This window comes from Apteryx mantelli, chromosome 2 (genome assembly GCF_036417845.1).
Source record: "Apteryx mantelli isolate bAptMan1 chromosome 2, bAptMan1.hap1, whole genome shotgun sequence".
NCBI classification, from domain to species: Eukaryota; Metazoa; Chordata; class Aves; order Apterygiformes; family Apterygidae; genus Apteryx; species Apteryx mantelli.
Genome location: NC_089979.1, coordinates 80,401,646 through 80,423,356, shown reverse-complemented (window position 1 = coordinate 80,423,356; position 21,711 = coordinate 80,401,646). Strand labels below are relative to the sequence as shown.

The following is a 21,711-nucleotide window of genomic DNA, read 5'->3' as shown; positions in this document are numbered from 1 at the left end:
CAGCCACATGTGGCTTGATGGCTTATTTTGTAAATTGCTTCAGCAGAACTGAATCAATGTTTGCTAACAAGCCTCAGAGCTCTGCTTCTGATTGAATAGTGTTGCGAATCCAGGAACAACAATTAGAAATATAGTCATCTAGCCATCGGTACTCTCCACAGTAGCTAGCCAAACCTCATTTAGCTACGGCTATAATTAATATTCCAACTAAGTTTCAAAGCCCAGAGCAGAGAGAATCTCCAGGCCACAGTCCTCTTGATGAAGATTTGCACTGCATCTCAGCTGCGCCCTCAGTCCAACAGCTGAACACATCCTCCTGCACACCCAACCCTTTGGAACAATCACCGGCAGGACTTCAGCAGGACACATTTTCAGTGGAGCCATTGACATTTATATCAACTGAAAGTCTGTCTTAGTATCTTAGGATGTGTTAAATGCCTGTATAAGCTGATCGCTCAAAATGAGCATAACTCTTCACATTGAAGCTTGTCCTTGGCTGGTAGGCTAGGGTTGAATAGCACTGAAATGGTGCTTTTCTATCTTTCACTGTGTGCTACAATGTCTAAGCTTACATTAAGATAAAAAAATTAACAATCAGAACAACTTGCGCTCAGGGGTGCTGACCCTCAAAACTGCGTATCGAAAAAACTTAATATAATCACGACACGCACCTCGAAGAGCGGTGGGGACATGAAACTCACTGTTTCATATGTGACAGCAGAAAATGACACTCCTCAAATGCCACAGCTCCACTGCAGGACAGGGCAAGAATGACCCATCACTGCCTGCAAAAGCCACATGACAGACCAGCTGGCCCAAGAACTGGCCTGCCTATCCACACCCTACTTCTCGCAGTTCTAAGCAAAACAGTCATTATATGAGGGAGTGTTTTAGGAATTCAGATGGAATCACCATACTGCTACACCGACTGAATAAGCTTTTTCTTTTATTAAGTTGTCATTTTCATAAAGCTACATAATACAATCATTACCTGGAAGAAATCTCACAAATCGCGGCATGAAATGAAATCTGGGACAGCAAGTAGAATCGTTTTCAAGCGAAGGACCTTGAATACAAAAAATTACAGAAAATTTAGGAACAGCAATGTATTTGCAAAAGAATGGGGGGAAAAAAAAGACAGAAACCCTGCCCAAGATAAAATCAGTAGAGTGATAAATTTTATAAGGCTTAAGTTTCAGACAGAAAAGTGGCAAAATGCAACGCAGAAAGGAATAGAGTAACAGCTTCTAATGAGAGCTTCCACATGGACAATTTCAAAGGAAACTGAAATAGCCTCAAAAAAAAAAAAAAATCAAACAAAAACACAGTTCTATTTAAAAGGGTGATAGAGAAAAGAAAAAAATCTGTTTATATAATCAATGCACTTAAAAGTCTGACTAGAACATAAATATAGACATAAGCACAAACACTGGTATTTTGATTAATCTCTCCCAATTAACAGCTTTTTGTTATAATAATGAACAGAGATAACAGTGAAACGTCCCCAGTGCTACTTTGTCTTTTTCCTTTCTGATTTCATTACCCAAAGCTTTGTATGAAAACAAAAATCAAAACAGTATGTAACTGGTATAAAAAAGAAAGTGCAAAAAAACCCAGTGATATGAAACAAAATTAACACTAGAATACATTTAGTATCAAATCAAAGAAAGCTACACAAAATATATGACACTTGTATGCTCTTCTGTTTAACAAGTACAAAACACATCTCCATAGACAAAGTTAAGATACCAAAACACACCTACAGATTCTGAAAAGAAATTCCTTTGAAATTTTCTTGGTTTTCTCTTAGACCAAGGAAAGGCTCATCTTTAAAATTCTCCTTTGTTACAGTCTTCCCAGGAAGATATATTTTCATTTTGCCAAGTTGTAAACATTCAGCTATAATCATAACTTACCCCTGTATGGTGTCTATATGACACTTTCTTAAGTTGACTGTAGAGAAATACAACTGAACAGGGCAGGGACCCTGGTGACAAAGGATACAGAGAAGGCAGAACTACTGAATGCTGCCTTTGCTTCAGTTTTTACTGCTCAGGCCAGCTCTCAGGAATCCCAGACCCTGGAGGCAAGAGAGAAAGTCTGGAAAAAGGAAGACTTTCCCTTGGTGGAGGACGATCAGGTTAGAGATCATTTAAGCAAACTTGACACCCACAAATCCATGGGCCCCGATGGGATGCACCCACGAGTGCTGAGGGAGCTGGCGGATGTTATCGCTAGGCCACTCTCCATCATCTTTGAAAGATCATGGAGAACAAGAGAGGTGCCTGAGGACTGGAAGAAAGCCAATGTCACCCCAGTCTTCAAAAAGGGAAGGAGGACGACCCGGGAAACTACAGGCCAGTCAGCCTCACCTCCATCCCTGGAAAGGTGATGGAGCAGCTCATCCTGGATACCATCTCCAAGCATGTGGAGGACAAGAAGGTGATCAGGAGTAGTCAGCAAGGATTCACCAAGGGGAAATCATGCTTAACCAACCTGACAGCCTTCTATGATGGAAGGACTGGCTGGGTGGATGAGGGGAGAGCAGTGGATGTTGTCTACCTAGACTTCAGCAAGGCTTTTGACACTGTCTCCCACTACATGCTCATAGGGAAGCTCAGGAAGTGTGGGTTAGATGAGTGGACAGGGAGGTGGATAGAGAAGTGGCTGAATGGCAGAGCTCAGAGAGTTGTGATCAGCGGTGCAGAGTCTAGTTGGAGGCCTGTAGCTAGCGGTGTCCCCCAGGGGTCAGTCCTGGGTCCAGTCTTGTTCAACTTCTTCATCAATGACCTGGATGAAGACACAGAGGGCACCCTCAGCAAGTTTGCTGACGACAGAAAACTGGGAGGAGTGGCTGATACGCCAGAGGGCTGTGCTGCCATTCAGAGAGACTTGGACAGGCTGGAGAGGTGGGCGGAGAGGAACCTCCTGAAGTTCAACAAAGGCAAGTGCAGGGTCCTGCACCTAGGGAGGAATAACCCCATGCACCAGTACAGGTTGGGGGTTGACCTGCTGGAAAGCAGCTCTGTGGAGAAGGACCTGGGAGCGCTGGCGGACAAGTTGACCATGAGGCAGCAATGTGCCCTTGTGGCTAAGAAGGCCAATGGTCTCCTGGGCTTCATTAGGCAGAGCCAGCAGGTCGAGGGAGGTGATCCTCCCCCTCTACTCAGCCCTGGGGAGGCCGCATCTGGATTACTGTGTCCACTTCTGGGCTCCCCAATACAAGAGAGACATGGAGCTACTGGAGAGAGTCCAGTAAAGGGCTACTAAGATAATGAAGGGACAGGAGCATCTCTTGTATGAAGAAAGGCTGAAAGAGCTGGGACTGTTTAGTCTGGAGAAGAGAAGACTGAGGGGGGATATTATCAAGGTGTATAAGTATCTGAAGGGAGGGTGTCAAGAGGATGGGGCCAGACTCTTCTCAGTGGTGCCCAGCGATAGGACGAGAAGCAATGGGCACAAACTGAAACACAGGAAGCTCTACCTGAATATGAGGAAAAACTTCTTTATGGTGAAGGTGACTGAGCACTGGAACAGGTTGCCCAGAGAGGCTGCGGAGTCTTCATCCTTGGAGATATTCAAAAGCTGTCTGGACAGCATCCTTGGCAACGTGCTGTAGGTGATCCTGCTTGAGCAGGCGGGTTGGATGAGATAATATCCAGAGGTCCCTTCCAACCTCAACCATTCTGTGTGATTCTGTGTGTGTGACTATATGAGCAATTTGTTTGTAAGCGTGTCAAAACAAAGAGGACACCCTGACCTACAAAATATCTTGCACATAATACTGGGCAATATTAAACAATACTATTTACTGTTCAATTGAAAAGAGTGATTTTGGATTAAGGAAGAAATTTAGTTTATGTGTGAGAACACAATGCCAAATTTGTGCATTTTTATTGCTGTAACCCCCATTAATGAACTTTGATAATTTCACCTTCTTCACGAAGAAACTTCGATGTGTCCCTCTCACTTAAAACAGCATTGGACTTTGTTATTCTGAGCCCTATTTATTTTTTTAAACAAAAAATATTACAAAATAGAGGTCTATTTACCAAAGCTGTGATTACCTATTTCTGTGTATGGGTTCCTTTTTTAAGTAAAATAGTTACCTTTAAGATTCCAGTCATAGAGCTCCAAAATATCTTTGAATAGATAAGAAGAAAACAGCTCAAGACCTCTCACACAAAAATTCTGGTGAAAAAAATTAAGACAGGATTATAATTATATAATACTGCAATACAAATAATGCCACTCAAAGTTGGTTAAATATATTGAGAAAAACAGTCTCTTCATTATTTGCCAACCTCTAGACATTGGACTTTGGAAACAGTATTGATGTATCTGTAAGTCATCCAATGTAACACAGTGGCCTCTTCAGAAAGCATTGTCAATACATAGTGAGGAATCTTTATCAAATGTCCAAATCCACACTGCAGGTCAAAATTATTGAGGCTATGAGATAATTTACCAGCACCAAAACCCTTTCAACCGAGTAAGCTAAGGAGGTGATATGCTTCTAAGAAGGATCTTTCTCACAGGATCTTTTTCCTAAATGTTCGTGCTAAGAACTTACAAGTCACCATCTGTGATATCACAGTCACCTTTCTCAGCAACAAATTGGTACATCGCAAACTGAGGACTATGACCTTAGGAGCCAGCACAGGAAAAAAAAAGAAAAGAAAAAAAAAAAGTTTTTCATCAAGTGGGAAAGCAGCTACTCCAAAGTACACAGCTTTCAATCATAAATGAAGGAACTTTTCCTTTAAAAAGCCTTCCTGAAGAAACAAAACCAGGACAGTTAGATATAAATTGTATGTATATAAAGCTGTCCATAAGTTCCAAACTCAACAACAGAATCTCTTTCACAAGAACGCACTAGTAAATAGGGTTTGCAAGTAGTGCTATAGCCACAGATAAAGGACCAGGTATCCAAAAAAAATGTCACATTTCCTATTTTGCTTAGTGGCCATTTATTATTTTAGAGAAAGATTTGGAGACAACACAGCATATTCAATAACAAGAAGTGAATTGCACTGATCACATTTATCTTGTTGGGGAATTTTAGGGCTCTTGCATACATTTAGATAAATTTGCTGCTGAGCACCACAAAGAGAGAGAATTAGAAAAAAATGTAAATATATGTGACTAAATTATACACTGATCCTATCTTTGTAGTTAATATGCAGGGGTATTTCTGTACTCACACATGCTGTTCCACTCCAGCAATTTATTTCACAAACTGGCTTCACCAGAGACTGGTTTGTAATAAAAAACAGATTATGAACTGAATTTGCTTTGTTTGTATCCACAGGAAATTTGTTTTGGCATCAGCTTATATTAACTACTAGTAAGAGATCTTTAGAGCTTCACACTCAACTTTAGTGTTTCAGCTCTGCCATTGACTTATGTGGTCCTTGCAAATCAGCACCTCCGCATGCCTTTTTTTTTTTTTTTTTTTTAAATCTGTAAAAGAAAGATAATGACTAACAGCTCACAGATAGAACAGGTGACACGTATGGTATACAGCTTAAACTGAAAAGAAGCTATGGGTATGAGCAGTTCTTAGCATTTGATTGTAACATATGATATCCTAGGTAGATGAATTTATGCTAGTACCTGTGAGTGCAAATTCCCTTTCAGCCATTCACTCAGGCTGCAGCCTGTCTCTTACAGACTTCTCGAGATAGGATTCTGTGGAGTTTAATCCATTAAGCACATCAACAACTCACAACCCACTCTGACTTTTGACTAATTATCCTCCTTACCTCAGGCATCATCTCCTCAATGAAATGAATTGTGTAGTCAATGTTAAATCTGATTACTTTACATAAAGGAATCTGGAAGGAAAAATAGAGGTTCAGCATGAAAAGCGATGCAGTGTCAACTGTATAGTTAATATAGTTTTGCACGCAAAGCTATTACTGTCTGATCAAGAGGGCACTTACTAAAACAGTTGCACAATGAGATCATGCAAAAGACAGGAACGCAAGTGCAAGTGTAAGGGAAGTCTAATCTCCACCTCTGCAATAACACAGGGCTGATAGGAGGGACGGTAAAGAATGATTAAATAATGCCATCTACTGGATATGAAGTTTTGATTAGAAAAAGCAAAGCTCAATAAACTCATATCTTCTCTCACTTTGAAAATGTATAGTTATAGGTAAATTTATTGTTGATGATACAACATGCCAGATTGGTTCAGCGACCTGCAGGCAAAGTGTTTTTAGCACACTACCAATTGTATTAGCTATACTGTCCTAAAATATAGCTTTAAATGATGGAAATGGAACATAGGAACTTTCAGGATAGCTTTACAGGTTTACATAAATTTTATCCAATAAATATTCTTAAAAATTCATTCTACTAACTGGTAAGACAAACATTTAATTCATTTTTCGTTACTCATGCTTGCAAAGTCCATGGACTTTTGAAGCATTTTTCTTTTTTTTTTTAATGGAATTTTTTTTTAAGCAGCAAAGCTAAATTTCTAAAAGACTACAGACATGACTAAATCCCACCCTACATGTTTACAACTCCGTAACTGTTAGCCAGTTTTACTACTTACTGCCCTTGCAAACATAAGAGACAATCTCAAAACAACTCAATGACCTGTGAAACTGAAGCAACCCAAGGCTTTTATTTTGCATCAATATGCACACAAAAAGATTTGAATAGTACTGGAGATACAGCGAAATCCATGGACTCAGCAGAGGCACAATATTTTCCTCACATCTTCTTGCAGCCCACTGTTAAATAAACATCTGGCTATTTTGCCTACATACAGCTGCTGATGGCATGATTCCATCAGCAACTGCTGTGGTCATTCTTCTCCAACCTGCTACTTATACCCTTGTATTAAGATAAACTAGAGGTTAAAGAGCTAAACCAAAAACAAACAAACACAAGGACAAATTGCATTTCCTGGGATTTGATAAAAACCTTTCTAATACTAAACGTTGCCAAAACAAACAAACAAAAAAAACCCTGACAGTAAGATGTCTCATATAGAATTTGAGAAAAGGAAAAATTGTCACATTTAAACTAGCGATGCTTAAAAAAAAAAAAAAAATCAGGGAGTGCTTATTTATGTTCTAATGCGCAAGTTCAACCAAGACCAGATATTCTGATTCAGGAATTTGATTGTCTAGAGTATTTTTCTTTGTAACAAGTAGAAAATGAATGCTTCAGAGGTGACTACATCCATGAATTAATACCACCTACAGAACCAAATACACAGTAAAGAAACACTCTGTACTATAAAATTGCTTTGGTAGTTACATTATGAAAATAGTATTTCTCTTGTGACTATACAAACCATTTCACCTAATATCTGACCAGCTCAATTATTACTGAAAAATAATAATAATAGCGATAGAGACCTCCAACAGTGTGCAAGCTAAGACTTCAAATTACACAAACTTGGTTCATTCAAAGATGTTAACGTTCAGATCTCTATTTTTGCTACCCTTAGCCACCTCTCTTTTATCAAATATGTTCCATAATGTCTCTCAAATAACAGTTTTCATGTTGCCAAAAATGTTCTCAGGACAGCAAAACACTCTCTTTTCAAAGGGCTTTATGCCTAGGACGTTGTTAGTAACAGAAACTGATGACATGGTACTGCTTTGTGTTCAAAGGTCTGTAAGACAGTAATCATTTGCTGCTGAAAATCTTCCCCTATTGGGAAGGAGAAATTACAATGACATTTTGAAAGTTTTGTAGCCGCAACACATGCACATTACAGAAAGAGTCAGCTGAATGTCTTCCGTAACTACTCATGTCAGACCAGAAGAGATCTCTTTTGTTTGTATAGAAAAGATTTCCACAACTCTGCCTTCCTATCTTAGAGCAGACATAAAGTGATAAAGACAAGGTAGTCTCTATATCCTTTTAATGGGGAAAAAAACCACAACTTTTCCTTTTCGCTTTTTGCAAAGTGAAAATCTAATGCCTCGGGCCAAACATGCCTTGAACCCTCAGGATGAGTTACCACCGCAGGGCAGGAGTGCTTCACATTGCAACCCGACTGGCTGAACTCTGTGCTCTTCCTGACTTTGCGTCAACAAGAGACCAGATGCAGTCCCTTCCCCTGCTCACCAAAAGTCAAGGGTTGTCAATATATATTATGTAAGCAAACTGAGAGGAAAATAAAATACTTTCTTCTCAGTGCCTCTCAATTCCAGAATTCTTAGGTCCCAGTCCTGCACTGAGAGCCACTCTTGGCATTGGTGGTGTTCTTAACAGCAGGTATAAAAACAAGGAGACAGATGGTACCCTAAAGCATTTGAAAAGAGAGTTCTTGAAATACCAAGATAATCTTCAAATGCACTATTTCATATTTTTCATTAGATATTACTAAAACACTCTACACTGGAAAAGCAGGATGGTCAGGTACCAAACATGCCCATTATTTCTGTTAGATTTGCTTTTGAAGCAACCAGGTAATTCACTTTAAATACTTACAATTTTTAATAAAAATCATAACATGCCCAGTTCCTGAATAAGCTGAGCAGATGTTAGAAAGCAGTGGATACATCTAGATAACTTTTTGGAAAAGAAAAATCCCCTTAGAGCTGGAACTCTGAACAAGTCCAGTCCCAATTTGCCACCAAATAAATAAATAAATAATGAGACTTTTTTCACTTTTTTACAAACTTTTTCAAATTAACAAACTTGCTCATCCAATATAAATCCAATTAACAGCTTTAACAAGTTATTCCATGGATTATTCCACTTTCAAACTGTGAAACATGTAAGAACACTACTTTGATGCACATCACAGCCTCAGTCACAGTTTGAAGGCAACGCTTACCCCAATTAGTCATGACAAAACCTGAGACTCATTAACACAAATGTCTTTCCTCTGCTCCCCATGCTGGAATGATGCTTGTAACACACATGTATTGCTGCTGTACAGAAGTGTTATTTCAGGACAGAAACAGCTTTCCTTTCAGACAAATCCCATGTATAAAGTAATGAACATACTTACGTTTGTTAATGGGGCATGCGCAAACATGGAGAACCCTTCAAAGATATATTCATGGTCATCATATTCAATAACAGTAGGTCTGTCTGTCTGAAAAAGCAAATAAAATCACCACAGAGTGAACAAGAAGCAGTACTACTTCCACCACTGAAAATAAAATTAGCGCCCTAGTTAGAATTACTTATAAAGTACTTACTAGGAAGTTTGTGGGAGGTGACACTGTAATTCGATAGTGGTATAGTCTTCCAGCATTGTTGGTCATGGGGCGACATGGTTTAATGGGCTTAAAGAAAGAGATAAGCAGAATTATGTGGAAAGTCAAGGCAAATTTAGATAAAAAGGCAGAATAAAGCATTTCTAATAGCCCTGAAATATGCACTAGGAAAAATTAAATAAAACAGGTAGTCATAATTAAGTATTCTGGGAAGAAGGAAGGGGGCCTTCTCCACGTTTTCACTTTCAGAAGTATTTTTAAAGCTATTCAAAGGCAAAAAAAAGGCAAAAAACATAGCTATAATTTCTTTATTTTCCATTTGACTTTCCATCTTTCTTACACATAGCAGTCAGTCATTTACATACCAGCCTACTTTCCTCTTCTTTTATATAAGTTTATTTCAGGGAACTGATTAAAAAAAAACAAAAAAACAAACTTACAAAAATTAAACTCAGACCTTGCATCAGAAGATCTCAAAGTACGTTATCAAGACGGACAAGCATCAGCTGAGTCGGGCGTGGGCAAAACCCGAGGCCTGTGGAGAAGGGCTTGGGAGGAGCCCCCGAGGCCCCGCTCTGCCTGCGGGATGCACTGGCCGGCCAGCCGGTCCACCCAGGCCACTCCAGTTTAAAGGCCTGAACATGCTCAGCAGCTAGAGCAGGGCAGCCTCCCCGTGTGCTCCGTGCCTGCTCCACCACAGCTCAGAGGCTCAGAACATGCCCGCCTGCACAGAAAATCACCGCGGCCGAGGGGCGCTGCCCGAGGCAGCGTTACAGAGGCAGGCCTGGCTGTGATGGCAAGCGAGCTGCAGCCTTACGCAGCTCCACACAGTCTGCAAAACCCTCCCAGCAAGCAGGGTAACTACTCTGGCTGTTCAGCCCCAAACTGGGGTTCTCGTTGCTGTGACAAGACAATCAGGAACCAGCTAGTTTAAAGCCAGGCAGGATTATCTACAGGACGCTGCAAAAACTTGTATATCCTAGGAGATTTTCAGATGCCTCAAACTCCCAGCTGGACTTGCTTCAGGGAGCAGCTGCCTTCATGCAGCAGGTTTGATGTGGCATGGTTTTCTCCTGTTAAAAATCTCTCCCTACTTCTCTGCAAGAAAAGTGCTAGAAACAACGTGGGGAGGAACTGATCCAAGACTGAAGTGATTTACTGTAAACTTCAGACCAGAGCAATTTTTCCTGAAATGGAATAATTTATCTTTTATAATAGAAACACTCACAAATTCTTAACTGCAGAGAAATGAAAGAACACATTTTAGTATACATATGTAAAAAGGCATACTGAAAAATTAAAATCTTCAAGAAAAATTACATTGCTAAATTGGAAAACCTACACATTAATGCTCTTGAATGTTTTCACAACATAAGTTTTTTATTCTTAAAACAAAAAAAAATTGAGGTGGTCCAAGCATTGTTTCTATCTCCAGAAACAATGCTGGTCACAGCCTATACTCTGTACAAATTAATATTTCTAAGGAAAACAACCGAGTACTATTTCAACAACATTTTTCAAAGGAAAGGCATTATCATTATAAGAAAGTGTTGGAGGAGACTGACAGAGTCATTTTTTTTAATCACGTATTTGTAAAGAACTTAATAAATCATTTGGCAGTTTGAGGTGCAGACATGCTCTAGTGCTGAGGCAACAGCACCTCCTGACAAGCTTGCTGCTGCTGCCAGCAGCAAAATTACTAATTTGCTCACTTTTCCTTTTTGCTTTTAAAGTACTCCCTTCACAAAGGGGGCCCTCATAACATACTCACCCACTTGAGAACGACAGAACTTTGACCACATGTTCTTTTTTATTAATGTAACTGTGTTTCAAAAACTTTAAAAAACCTAGAACTAAAATTCAGGAAAGTCTTCTCTGGTTTCCAGGTGTATTTCATTACAGGTACTGCATTTTAAATGTGAAGTTACACAACTAACTGATTTAACATTGCACAGTAGTTTTTACTAAACCTGTAAGTGAGGAAAAAAACCCAGCAACCCAAGGACGAGTCTACCACAGCAAGTTTGTATTCATAAATGCAATTCTTAGAACTAGTAACCTCTTCGCCAGGATAAATGCCATGTCTTATTCCTGTTCGTCGGGCTTTTGCGCTGCACTTGCACAGTGGTCCATCATTCATCTGTCAAAAACAAAATAGGATTCTGTTTTTATTGAAAAATGGTAAGTGATTGTGTCTGGAAAAGTATGTTGGTTTAAATGCCAGGAGTGCTGATGCTTCTAAAAGCCTGTCATGCTTAGATTAAGTGGATGTTCTCAAGCCAATAAAGCTGAAAACAGTGTAGACTAACGAAAGAAAACTGCCCAATGGCATTAGAATTTCATCACTCTTTCAGAAGCACAAGATGGGAAAATGGCATCAGCAGAATTGTGCTGCTCTACCATCATATATATCTTTTTCATTTCTTATACGTATAAACAGTATGCTATCTGCCTACAACAAAATTTCAGGCCCTAAACATACACATGCAAATATCTACATGTCAAAATCTCCACATTCAAGCAGTTCCGCTTGGTTCATTGACAGAAATCCTGTCCCTAAGTTGTCTGCAATGTGAGCAGGGTATCACCCAAAGTATGTAAAGCAGAGCATTTGAAGATTATACTTTTATACTTGGTACTTTAGAGAAGTAATGGGAACACTTCAAATATACCCTGTGGATAGATCACTAAAAAAAAAAAGGGGGGGGGTAGTACAGTATTGACAAGCTAACTATGATTTGATTTCAGCCCCTTTTGGAAAGATAAGGAGGAGTAAACTGCAGGAACATTTGTAGGAAAGAATGGTTTTCAGTAGGAAACTCAGAAACCATACATTCCAGAAACTATTCATCCCACAGTTATTTCACTTATTTTTATTTAGCCAATATTCTGGACTAGGACATTACTTTGAAATGTGCCCAAGAGCAACACACATTCTTTCAATAAATAGCTAAACAGTTTGCTATTTTTTTTTCCTATAGAAATAAAAGCAACTAGCTATGCTGATTCAAATTATTTTTATTACTAGAAGTATAAATATGAGTTGGTAATAGAAGATTCAGCAGACCTTTGAATTATCACAGTGGCCATAAGTATTGCAGTATCTCTTGCTATTATGATTTGCTGCATTCTAAACTCATGCATCACACAAAATGCCAGAAAAATAAATTTACTAAGGTGCCACTTGAAAAAGAGTTAGAATGGACTATAAAATATTTAAGTAAGAAAGATGAAGATGGCAAATTTGCAAGCAAAAATTAGTCTTCTGTACAATGCATACATTCAAAACATTTAATGAGCTCACCAATTACATTTAATGAGAACTATAATCTCTATGCAATTACAAAAGAACCATTAGACAAGAAATTGGGAGCATTAAGAGCATATTTAAAGCATTATTTATCATTATGAAGTGAGAGCTTTTAAGTAAATAATCTGTAAAGGAGATACACACGCTGCCTTTTCCCCATCCCAGAATTCATCTGTGTACCTTCATCTCAGGGCTAAAAAGGACAGCATTAGCAGTACACTGCTAGCAGTTCAGGCTTTACTAACATTGTCAGACATGATTCCAGCTGAATATTCCCCAAGATTTATAAGTTGGAAGGAGCCACACGCTTGAAATCAAAAGTGAAGAATAAGACAAGACAGAAAAGGGAGAAAATGAATATTGAAGTAGCTGTCATACAGCATATTTGACAATAATGCTGAATTTCATGTCTCCAGGAAAGAATCTGACTTTCAGAAATACAGCACTTTTTCCTCTCACCATACCTGCCCAGGATCGTTGTACCACAGTTCTTCATGAAGACGATCAGGGTGTGCTTTTTTACGCTTAATTTCTGCAATGACGTCAAAAACTTCAGAATCCGAACTGCTAGAGCAGCTGCTGTCGTCATCAGAGTCACATTCTGAGTCACTGGAGCTCTCTGATTCACATAGGGAAAATAAAGATAGCTGAAAAACACTTCCACATTTTCTCTTCCCCAGTAGCAATGAATTCTCTATTATTACATAGCAAACTGTGGCACACTGAAAGTTATTAAAGTTGTGTGTGACGTTCACATTAATGAAAGAGGGACATTTTAATTTTTAATTAAAAATGACAGCAAATGCTATGGATATTAAATGCCTACATCAACTGCATCTGTTTGCATGCCTCAGAGATTGTTGCTGGGCTGTCCAGAAGCACCACTGATCAGTTCTAGAAGATCAGTTACAGCTACTTGACATTAAAATACTTCATAGAACAAGATTATAGAGCTATAACCAATACAAGTATTATCCTAAAGTAGAAAAAAAAGAGGGAGGAAGGAAGAAAAGAGAAAAAAATACATTGAAATTTGCAAATATGAGCTAAATAGCACCTCTTGTTCTTTAGAAGTTAATTCCGATTGCTGTGAGCAAAGTGCTTCTATACAGTTTCACCTTACCCAAAAATGTTTCCTGTCTGTACTAGAACACTGTCTATCCACGAGGTGTCTATCCACAGCATGTACAGACTGAATTATTACAGAACATGTATTGTTAGAGAAGACTATTGCTAGATTAGTTTCAAAATCAAGTATTTCTACTAAATTCATTATCACATCTTAGAAATCACAGATAAGAAGTAAACCTTGGAATTATTGAGTGAATCTAGCCTTAAGTTTTTAGGAACCCCTGTTCTGTGAGTTTTCTTACTTTTTTTGACATTCTTCTTTATATTCTTTAACTGAAACAATTCTTGTGATATATCAGAAGGGGGAGGAAATGCCAAAGAGAACAAAAAATAAAAACAACAACAAACAGGACAGAAAAAGGTCTCAGACCTGTTACAGACTCTCCTTTACGTTGTTGCCAGGGTAGTGTTATTAAGCGTCTGGACATAACCCCCAAAAAACCCAGAGCCCGATCTCGCAATTCCTTGAACTCCTGTGCACTCCTTTTCTTATGTATGTAATGTCACCGATTTCCACAGGTTTCCTTAGCTCCAACTTAAATATAAATAACTGTTTTCATAGCCAAAACATACACTGGTGCATGATGCAAGTAAGGTTTATTATTCTTGGAAGAAGGGATGCAACATTCCTTCCAATGCTAAGTTTTGACTTTACAGAAGACGCATTACTACACTGCCACTGCTTTGAAATACTGTGAAACTAGAGTGTAAAATATGTATTTGTTAAATGCATGTATTTGTTAAATGCAAAATTCTTCTTAGCTTAAATAAAAAAGAAAGAGAGAGCAAGAGACAGAGAGCGTGAGACAAAGAATTGCTAGTAATACACTCTTCCCTTTTTGACCAGGATGTATTTTTAAATGGTCCCTAACTCAGTAAAAACTGTTACTAAAATGAAATCCTTGAGACATATGGTTTACATGGTACATATGTTCAGTTACCAGCAAGTTTTGCCTGTATGTGCATACATGTACACTCATACAAAAATATATAAACACCTGAGTTTTAAAAGTTCTCTAATAAACATTAATTCTGTAAGTCTAATTTTATGTGCAAAATGAGTGTGGGACCTGTGAGAGTAATTTGGAGTTCTGAAATGCCAATGCACAATTTCTGGATTTCATGTATTGAAATCAGCCTTTCCTAACCTGCACATGCTCTCAGAGTTTGTTGGTATCTCTCTGCTAAAAAAATTAAATACCTAACTACTGCTAAATGGAAGGCAGAAAAGACACAGCATTTGCTGAAGAAGAAAATAAGACAAATTACTAGACATAACAGAAGTACGGTTGTAGGAGAAGCCTGAACAGACACCAAGTCAGTCTGTGGGACAGTGCAGAGACAGAGCCCTCTGGTCCTCCAGAAAGAGGGGAAAAAGGAACAAAGCTAATTTGCTCTTGGCCCTCTCATATTTTAGGCTAGAGCAGTGAGGGAACTCTTTCTGCAGAGATCCGAGGAAACGAAGCACAGATAGGCTGGATGTAGTGGTTATTCTTCCTTCATCCACAGGAAAACACATCTCCTGCATACTTTGTTAGTGATTCCTGAGTGAATTAAAAAGTGTATATTCGCTGTTCAAAAAATGTGCATATTTTCTTTACAATAGTGAATTCGCATTTTACTTAAGCTATGGTTATTTTTTTCCTTTCATCTTTATGATATCATTTTGCACTGTAAACATGTAACTGACTGTGTCATTATATACACCTGTATTTCAATTTCAGACTTTTTCATATTTGATTGCAAAAGTGTTACTCAGCTCAGATCTGAGAGTCTGAAGCAGCTTAACTGGCAAATGTGAAGCACTAATTAACAAAAAAAACCAACAGAATGCCTAAATTAGCATGTTCTGCATAAGAGTTTCTTGAACTGATACAATTGACTGGAAAACACACTATGAAGCACCGAAATGCTGGAAGAATAATAAGAAGAATAGCTAACAGGTCTCACAAAACAGAAAAACAGCTTTCGCTGACTTCTGAGTGGATAAATTGCTATCAAAAAGTACGCCTGCTAATTCAACCAGTACTTCCTCAATAAGTGATACAGCCAGCAGATTTATTCCACTGCAAAAAGATCCACGTGGGAACAAGGATAATGCAGATAAACTGTGTTTTGAGAACTTAAAACTTTTCTATTAGATCACAAGAAGCAGAGTTGCACAACCAAAATACAGTCCAGAAGGAAAATGAGCTCAACACCATAAAAAGCTGCCACATGAGTTTATCATCACTACTTTTGCTTCCTTTTAAAAAACATAAGACCAGGAGCTCCTCAAAGCCTCCTGTGCCCCGTACCTTGGCCTATTAGATCATGCCAAGACTGGACTCAGGGAGATTTCATGGCATGGAAGAGACTTCAGCATAAGACTGTGCTGGATCCTCTTCATTTTCCCTTAGCCTTGCTGGGTAAAGAGCCTAAATCTACTTCAGTCAAAAGCAACGGTAAAACTCCCATGGGTTTTCAACAGAAAGAAGGGATTTAAAAATACGTATTAGCCTACTGACATCACTGAATACACACAAGCGCAGAAAAACAGATCAGTGACAGATTACTGCACTTCAGAGCTTTGCCATCATCTCTGCCTACCTAAATCTTCATCCAGCTTGGTCTTTGGTGGCTCCCATGGTGGCCTGGCTGCTTTGGCCTTTGCCTGACGCCTTCCTAACTCCTCCTCAAACTTTTCATACAGATCTCTGAGCTTGCTTGTTCCTACCACAGTAGAGTCCCCCTATAAATTAAAAAGGGAACAAGAAACAAAGACAATGTTGAAATATCAGTTCCCCTGAACACGTCAAGTTTCATCATTTCACAGAGAAAGGCATGGAAAAAGCAGACATATCTCAGTGCTGTAGTTCAATAAAACATGGAAACACTTGATAAGGCTCTAGCATATGGTTAAATTCCTCCATCAGGTGAATGCACAGAGAAATTACTTCATTTGCTGGTGCATTATCATCAAACTTGTGGCCTAGCCATGCAGAACTATGGCTAAACACATTTTGGATGGCTCAAGGTTGATTTTTAACAACCTAGATTAAGAAGAAACAGTTGACCTTTTGTGTAAATATGTAGCAATTTAAAACAATCTTATTGCACACTAGAAATACAAGAACTTCAGCTCATTTTGTTGCCTTCTTTGAAACAGTGATTCACCAGAAAAAAAAACACTGCTCCCCAGCAACTGCTATTGTTAAGTACAAAGAATCCTGACTTTCTGCTTCTGTACAAAACTTCTCCAGGGATGACTGACAATAGGATGATTGAGGTAGTTTTGCTCAAATACAGGTATAATGGAAAAAAACCTTTTTCTCCTGGAGACAAAAAAATCCCTCTTCCATGCACCACTAATCTAAATGAAAACAGACATAAGAAACTGATGAAAACGGAGAAGAATACTGCCAAATAAAACCCTTACAGGGTTAAAAGACTGAGATGGTTGGGAGGAGAGAAGGATTAAACACTGAATGACACAAAATATGATCCTGCTGAAGTGTTCATATTAATCAAGTAATCAAATAATCAATAAGGGATGATGCACAGTATTTTAGAGTTCTCTCTCAAACATACCACTTGATCCATAGGGTCATTAGAATAATAGCTTTCAGAATGGGTACAGCGAACCCAGACTGGCTTAAGTAATTCATCATCTTCCTCTTCATTTTTTTCAGATGCATTCTCCTCTGACTCTTTGTCTTTGATAGTGGTATAATTCTTCTCTTTGCTGGCACTCTGGCTCTCAGACCACCTTTCTCTGTCCTCCTCCCATCGGGGTCTCTTTCTCTCTCTGCTTGGAGAGCGGCTTCAGAGGGAGGAAGCAAATATACACAGTTCTCTTTTATATTCTAATAGTGATAGCTTTATAATGAGAAATAAATAATTTCCTTCAGATGAGTACATTATTCTACCACATAAATTATAGCACAATCCAATTGCCTTTTCCTGCTTTTAACTTATGACTGTAAAAAATGACTTTGTAGTCAGACCTATCATGAGAAATAGGAGTTAAAATTGAAAATTAAAATTTTCTATTTGAAGCCATATTTGAGAATTAGAATAAAAAAGTCATTTTAGATTAAAATTCTTATTTGCATTCTGGATGAATTTCCCCCTGCCCCCCTCCCGCCCCCGCCCCGTTTTGTTCCTAGGTTTGAAGTACCTCAACTAAAATTTACAGTATTACAAAGTTTTAACATATAGCCCACAAACTATTTGTATGAGATAAGAACTAGGGTTTTATTGGAAGGATTATACACTAGCCACATTGCTTTTGTTAATCTAACTCCTGCACTCCTCTGAACAACGCAGCCTGTGATATTTCTTATGCATTGCAAGGGTAATGCTTTCGGGAGTTGAATATAGGAAAACTGCTTTTTTAATTCCTCTGCCTATAAATCATGTTGCACCAAATTCAACTCTCCAGGAGTTAGAAGTAAAGGATCAACAATACAAGAAAAGCCCCTAAAAGGTATTCTAAATGCAGCATGACTTTAAATAATCTTGGTACTTTATAAACTAGAAGCAGATGTAAGAGGGAGTCTTTAGGATAATGCAGAGAAGCTCTCTTGCCAGAAAAAAAAAAAAAAAGTTTCTAACTCTAAAAGGCCTTGATAAGTGACTTTGAATGTATATGGAGATGGTTATATACCTAAAACTCTTCTCTTTTCCGAGTTTCAGACCAATCACATATGTACCTATTATACATTCACAAACACACACACATGTACATGCACAGAGCCTCTTAAGTATGTGAAAGACCAAATGTACCACCTTACCTTCCTGTTCTCTTGTAATCCTTTTTGTAGGACCTGTCTGGTGATGGTGATCTTCTGCTATCACGGTGCCTATGCCTCTCCCTCTCCCGCTCCCTTAAAGAGTTTAAAACATAGGTAAAATGAGAAATTGGCATTTCTTACAATCCGTACCTGAAAGGAGCACAGAAGCAGGATGAGATTATTTGCCAGTATTGTTCAACATGACATGTGTGCCAACTGCTAGAGTTAAAGAAACCTAGAAATTCTTAATGCTGACCTTCAAGAAATTTGGAACAGATAGTCACTTTCCTGCTCTGCTTTTGTTATAATGCCATCTATCCCAATACTAAGGTTTTAGGAAAATCCCCCTTTGGAAATGAAAGGCATAGGAGCAAAAAAAACAAAAGAGAGGAATAAAATGACTAAATGTGATTTTTTGGAATACAGCTGTCTAAAGTTCTGCAATTAAATCTCTATATAGGCATCTAAATGAAAGTGGCTTCATTTCCAGAGACACTAACTGCAAATTCATGTTTCACATGTGAAATGGCAAAGCTCAGAGCTTCTAAAAACAGAGCATGTGATCTAGGTGCACTGGTAAATATTTAGATATTTAACTTTCAGGTATCTCATTTTGAAAATCCTGACCTAAATCATTAGTCACAAAGAGAGGCACTAAGACGGCAAATCTAAGAGATTCGGAAGACAAAACTGGCAATGGTCTGCTCTAAAATACCATGCAGCAAATCGCATCAGATCAGCTCTTGATTCATGAGCTGCTTTTATCTATGAAGCAGAGGGGCAGAAGCTTCATGAGACACCCAAAATAAGTTGCTCACACTCATCCCCCTGAGTCTTAAGATGACAACACAGCCTGCAAGTTCTCTGTTCGTTTGGACTGCTGCATGCCTATTTTCACCTCAGTTCTCTCTGGAACTCGCAGGTTGGCTCGCCAAGGTCTTCATCCCCAAGAGAATCACACAGGCAAGTCTACAACGTCCACTGGGAGGGAGGTCTTGCGAAGCCCACACACACTTGCACAGGTCTCCCATGAAGACAGGGATGCAGTGGGATGAGGAACACTGTGCAATGGTCTTTTTGCTGGAAAGCTCACTGCTAGTTTTCAGGAATTAAATTTGTGCATCTATCAGACTGTAAAATCCCCGAGTGCTGGCTATCTACAAATACAGGGCTTAATCAAAGCAGGGCTGTACTCAAGTAACAAGTGATAGCCTAAGTTTGGTACCCAAATCTTGAACTTTGAAATACTGAGACTTATCCGTTTGCAAGGCTGAGACTCTGAACACAGTCTTTTGCACAAACTTGTGCTTACTCTGCTTTCATGAAACAACTGTGGTAAACCCCACTGAGAACAGAGTGCTACTCAACAAGCCACTCAGTGTTCAAACGAGAGCCTGCTTGCTTCCAGCTCTGTCCGTGGACAAGGGGAGCAAGTTTACTTGCCTGCAAAGACGGGGCAGAAACAATGTACTTGGAAGACAGCAAAAGCCTTGAGCACTGGCTACATCTTAAGTTAGGAGAAAACAACATGGGTGAGGGATGGACATCTGATTCAAACAAATACTATGGAAGAGTGACCACGGCTCTCGCTCTGGACACAGAGGATATTTCAAGTTACCTGCTACGCTCGTAACTTCTATGGTGAGGCGATATCCTTCCTCTGTCATAATCTGCCCGGTGCCGACTGCTTTCTTGCCTCCTCCTATCTGGACTCCGGCCTCGATCCCGACGGTCCCCGTGGTTATTGGACCGATGCCTGTCACTGTGGATGTGCCCGTGCTCATGATGCCGGTGCTCCTCGTAGTGCTTGCTCCTCTCTGGAGACCGTCGATCGCTTTGTGACTTCTCTCCCTGGTACTGACCCGCGTGCCGAAAATGGCTGCTGCCGCCACTGCTGTTGGTAGCACTGCTCTGGAAAGAGCTGGAATTGTGCTGATAGCTATTGAAGTTAGGAGGTGGGAATGACTGCTGCGAATACCCTGCGGAGTAAACGGGCTGGTAGTTGACTTGCTGCGGTATGATTGGGGGTGGGGGAGGATGTGGTACTGTGGGAGGTGGCATCATGTAAGGGAATGCGTTTTGCCCAGTAGGAGTTCCTGGCACAGGGGTGTTGCTAGGATTCGGCACTGGTGGAGGAGCGGGAGGGAAGCATGGAGGCACTGGGAAACTCTGCCTCATCTGATGGTTTGGAAAAGGCGGCCTCATGGGGCACTGGCTAATGGGGTTCTGAGTGGAAGGGGGCACTGGAGGAGGGTATGGCACAAAGTCCGGCCTGGGAGGCATGTAACCAGTGGCTGGAGGGTTTGGATAGTTTGTCGGAGGGGCAGTTTGCTGGTCATACTGGTATTGCACGGAGGGCTGCTGCGGGTGAAGCTGCCGTAGGTTCTGAGGTCGGTAGGTCTGTGTTGAAGTTCGTGCTCCTGGTCCCCCCTGGCCACGGGGACATCCTCGTCCAGAATGGAAAGACATGGTTCACCTTTAAAGAAGAAAATAAATAAACGTACAGTGGCACAAAGCTTTTCTAGGAGGTTGTTTGTGCATTTCCTGGAACTACTTCCAAAGTGCTGAAATTATGATTTCTGCAGTTTCCTTTAATAGGAGCAGCGGATGATGACCACTGACTTTCATTGCGAGGTTTGCGCTCCTGACTAGTGCAGGTCATTATTCCCCCAAGATTCCCCTAAGTCTCTACTCCACTAATGCACTCTCCTGCCTCTAATCCAGAACCCAGGCAGGACTCTCTGATTTAGGTCAATGTTACTTGCAACAAACGATTAGTTGGCCATGGATGCTTTGGTATAAAGTCTCCAGATGCCCACACCAACGAAACCGCTCATTTTAGTAAATGTAGTAGTCATCCAAGGTCTCACATCGAGGACTCCTTCCTAGGACACTATTCTAAACTTCAGGCAGAACAACTTTACTAACACATCACAAGTTGCCTGGTCCAACAAATCACATGAATTTTAAACAAGATAATGGGAATCTACATTCACAGTTAGGTCCCAGTTTAGTATAGGATTGACCTCAACAGATATTTTATAGTATTTTAAGTTAGATACGTACATTTTTGTGGCTCACAGTAAATTTTTATGTACGCTTTGTTCTAATTTCAATAAATAAACAGTTTCCAAAATTCCTGAAGTATCTAATTGGCCCTGTTACCTTGCAGGCAACAGCCACTGCTCTAAACAGGCTGAAGTCTTGTTCAAAAGCATGCGTTGTATTTAATGTACTATGTACTATTAAAGTTTAAAAATTAAAACTGCTGCGGCTTATTAAAGTTAAAATTCAT

At 39.6% G+C, this 21,711-nt stretch overlaps 1 protein-coding gene across 5 annotated transcripts in view; it reads right to left on the bottom strand.

Annotated features, from left to right (window-relative positions):
- DROSHA (drosha ribonuclease III) overlaps positions 1 to 21,711 on the bottom strand; it is a 70,458-nt gene that overhangs the window by 46,960 nt on the left and 1,787 nt on the right. For all 5 annotated transcript variants that reach the window (XM_067290976.1, XM_067290975.1, XM_067290974.1 and 2 more), the window contains exons 2-12: positions 20,035 to 20,892; positions 18,417 to 18,509; positions 17,212 to 17,443; positions 16,231 to 16,372; positions 12,975 to 13,129; positions 11,260 to 11,340; positions 9,183 to 9,269; positions 8,990 to 9,076; positions 5,766 to 5,837; positions 4,110 to 4,191; positions 992 to 1,066 (exon numbers count right to left, since the gene is read on the bottom strand). In XM_067290976.1, the coding sequence (XP_067147077.1) occupies positions 992 to 1,066; positions 4,110 to 4,191; positions 5,766 to 5,837; positions 8,990 to 9,076; positions 9,183 to 9,269; positions 11,260 to 11,340; positions 12,975 to 13,129; positions 16,231 to 16,372; positions 17,212 to 17,443; positions 18,417 to 18,509; positions 20,035 to 20,885 (1,957 nt within the window). In that variant the 5' untranslated portion in view covers positions 20,886 to 20,892. The remainder of the gene's footprint in view (positions 1 to 991; positions 1,067 to 4,109; positions 4,192 to 5,765; positions 5,838 to 8,989; positions 9,077 to 9,182; positions 9,270 to 11,259; positions 11,341 to 12,974; positions 13,130 to 16,230; positions 16,373 to 17,211; positions 17,444 to 18,416; positions 18,510 to 20,034; positions 20,893 to 21,711) is intronic.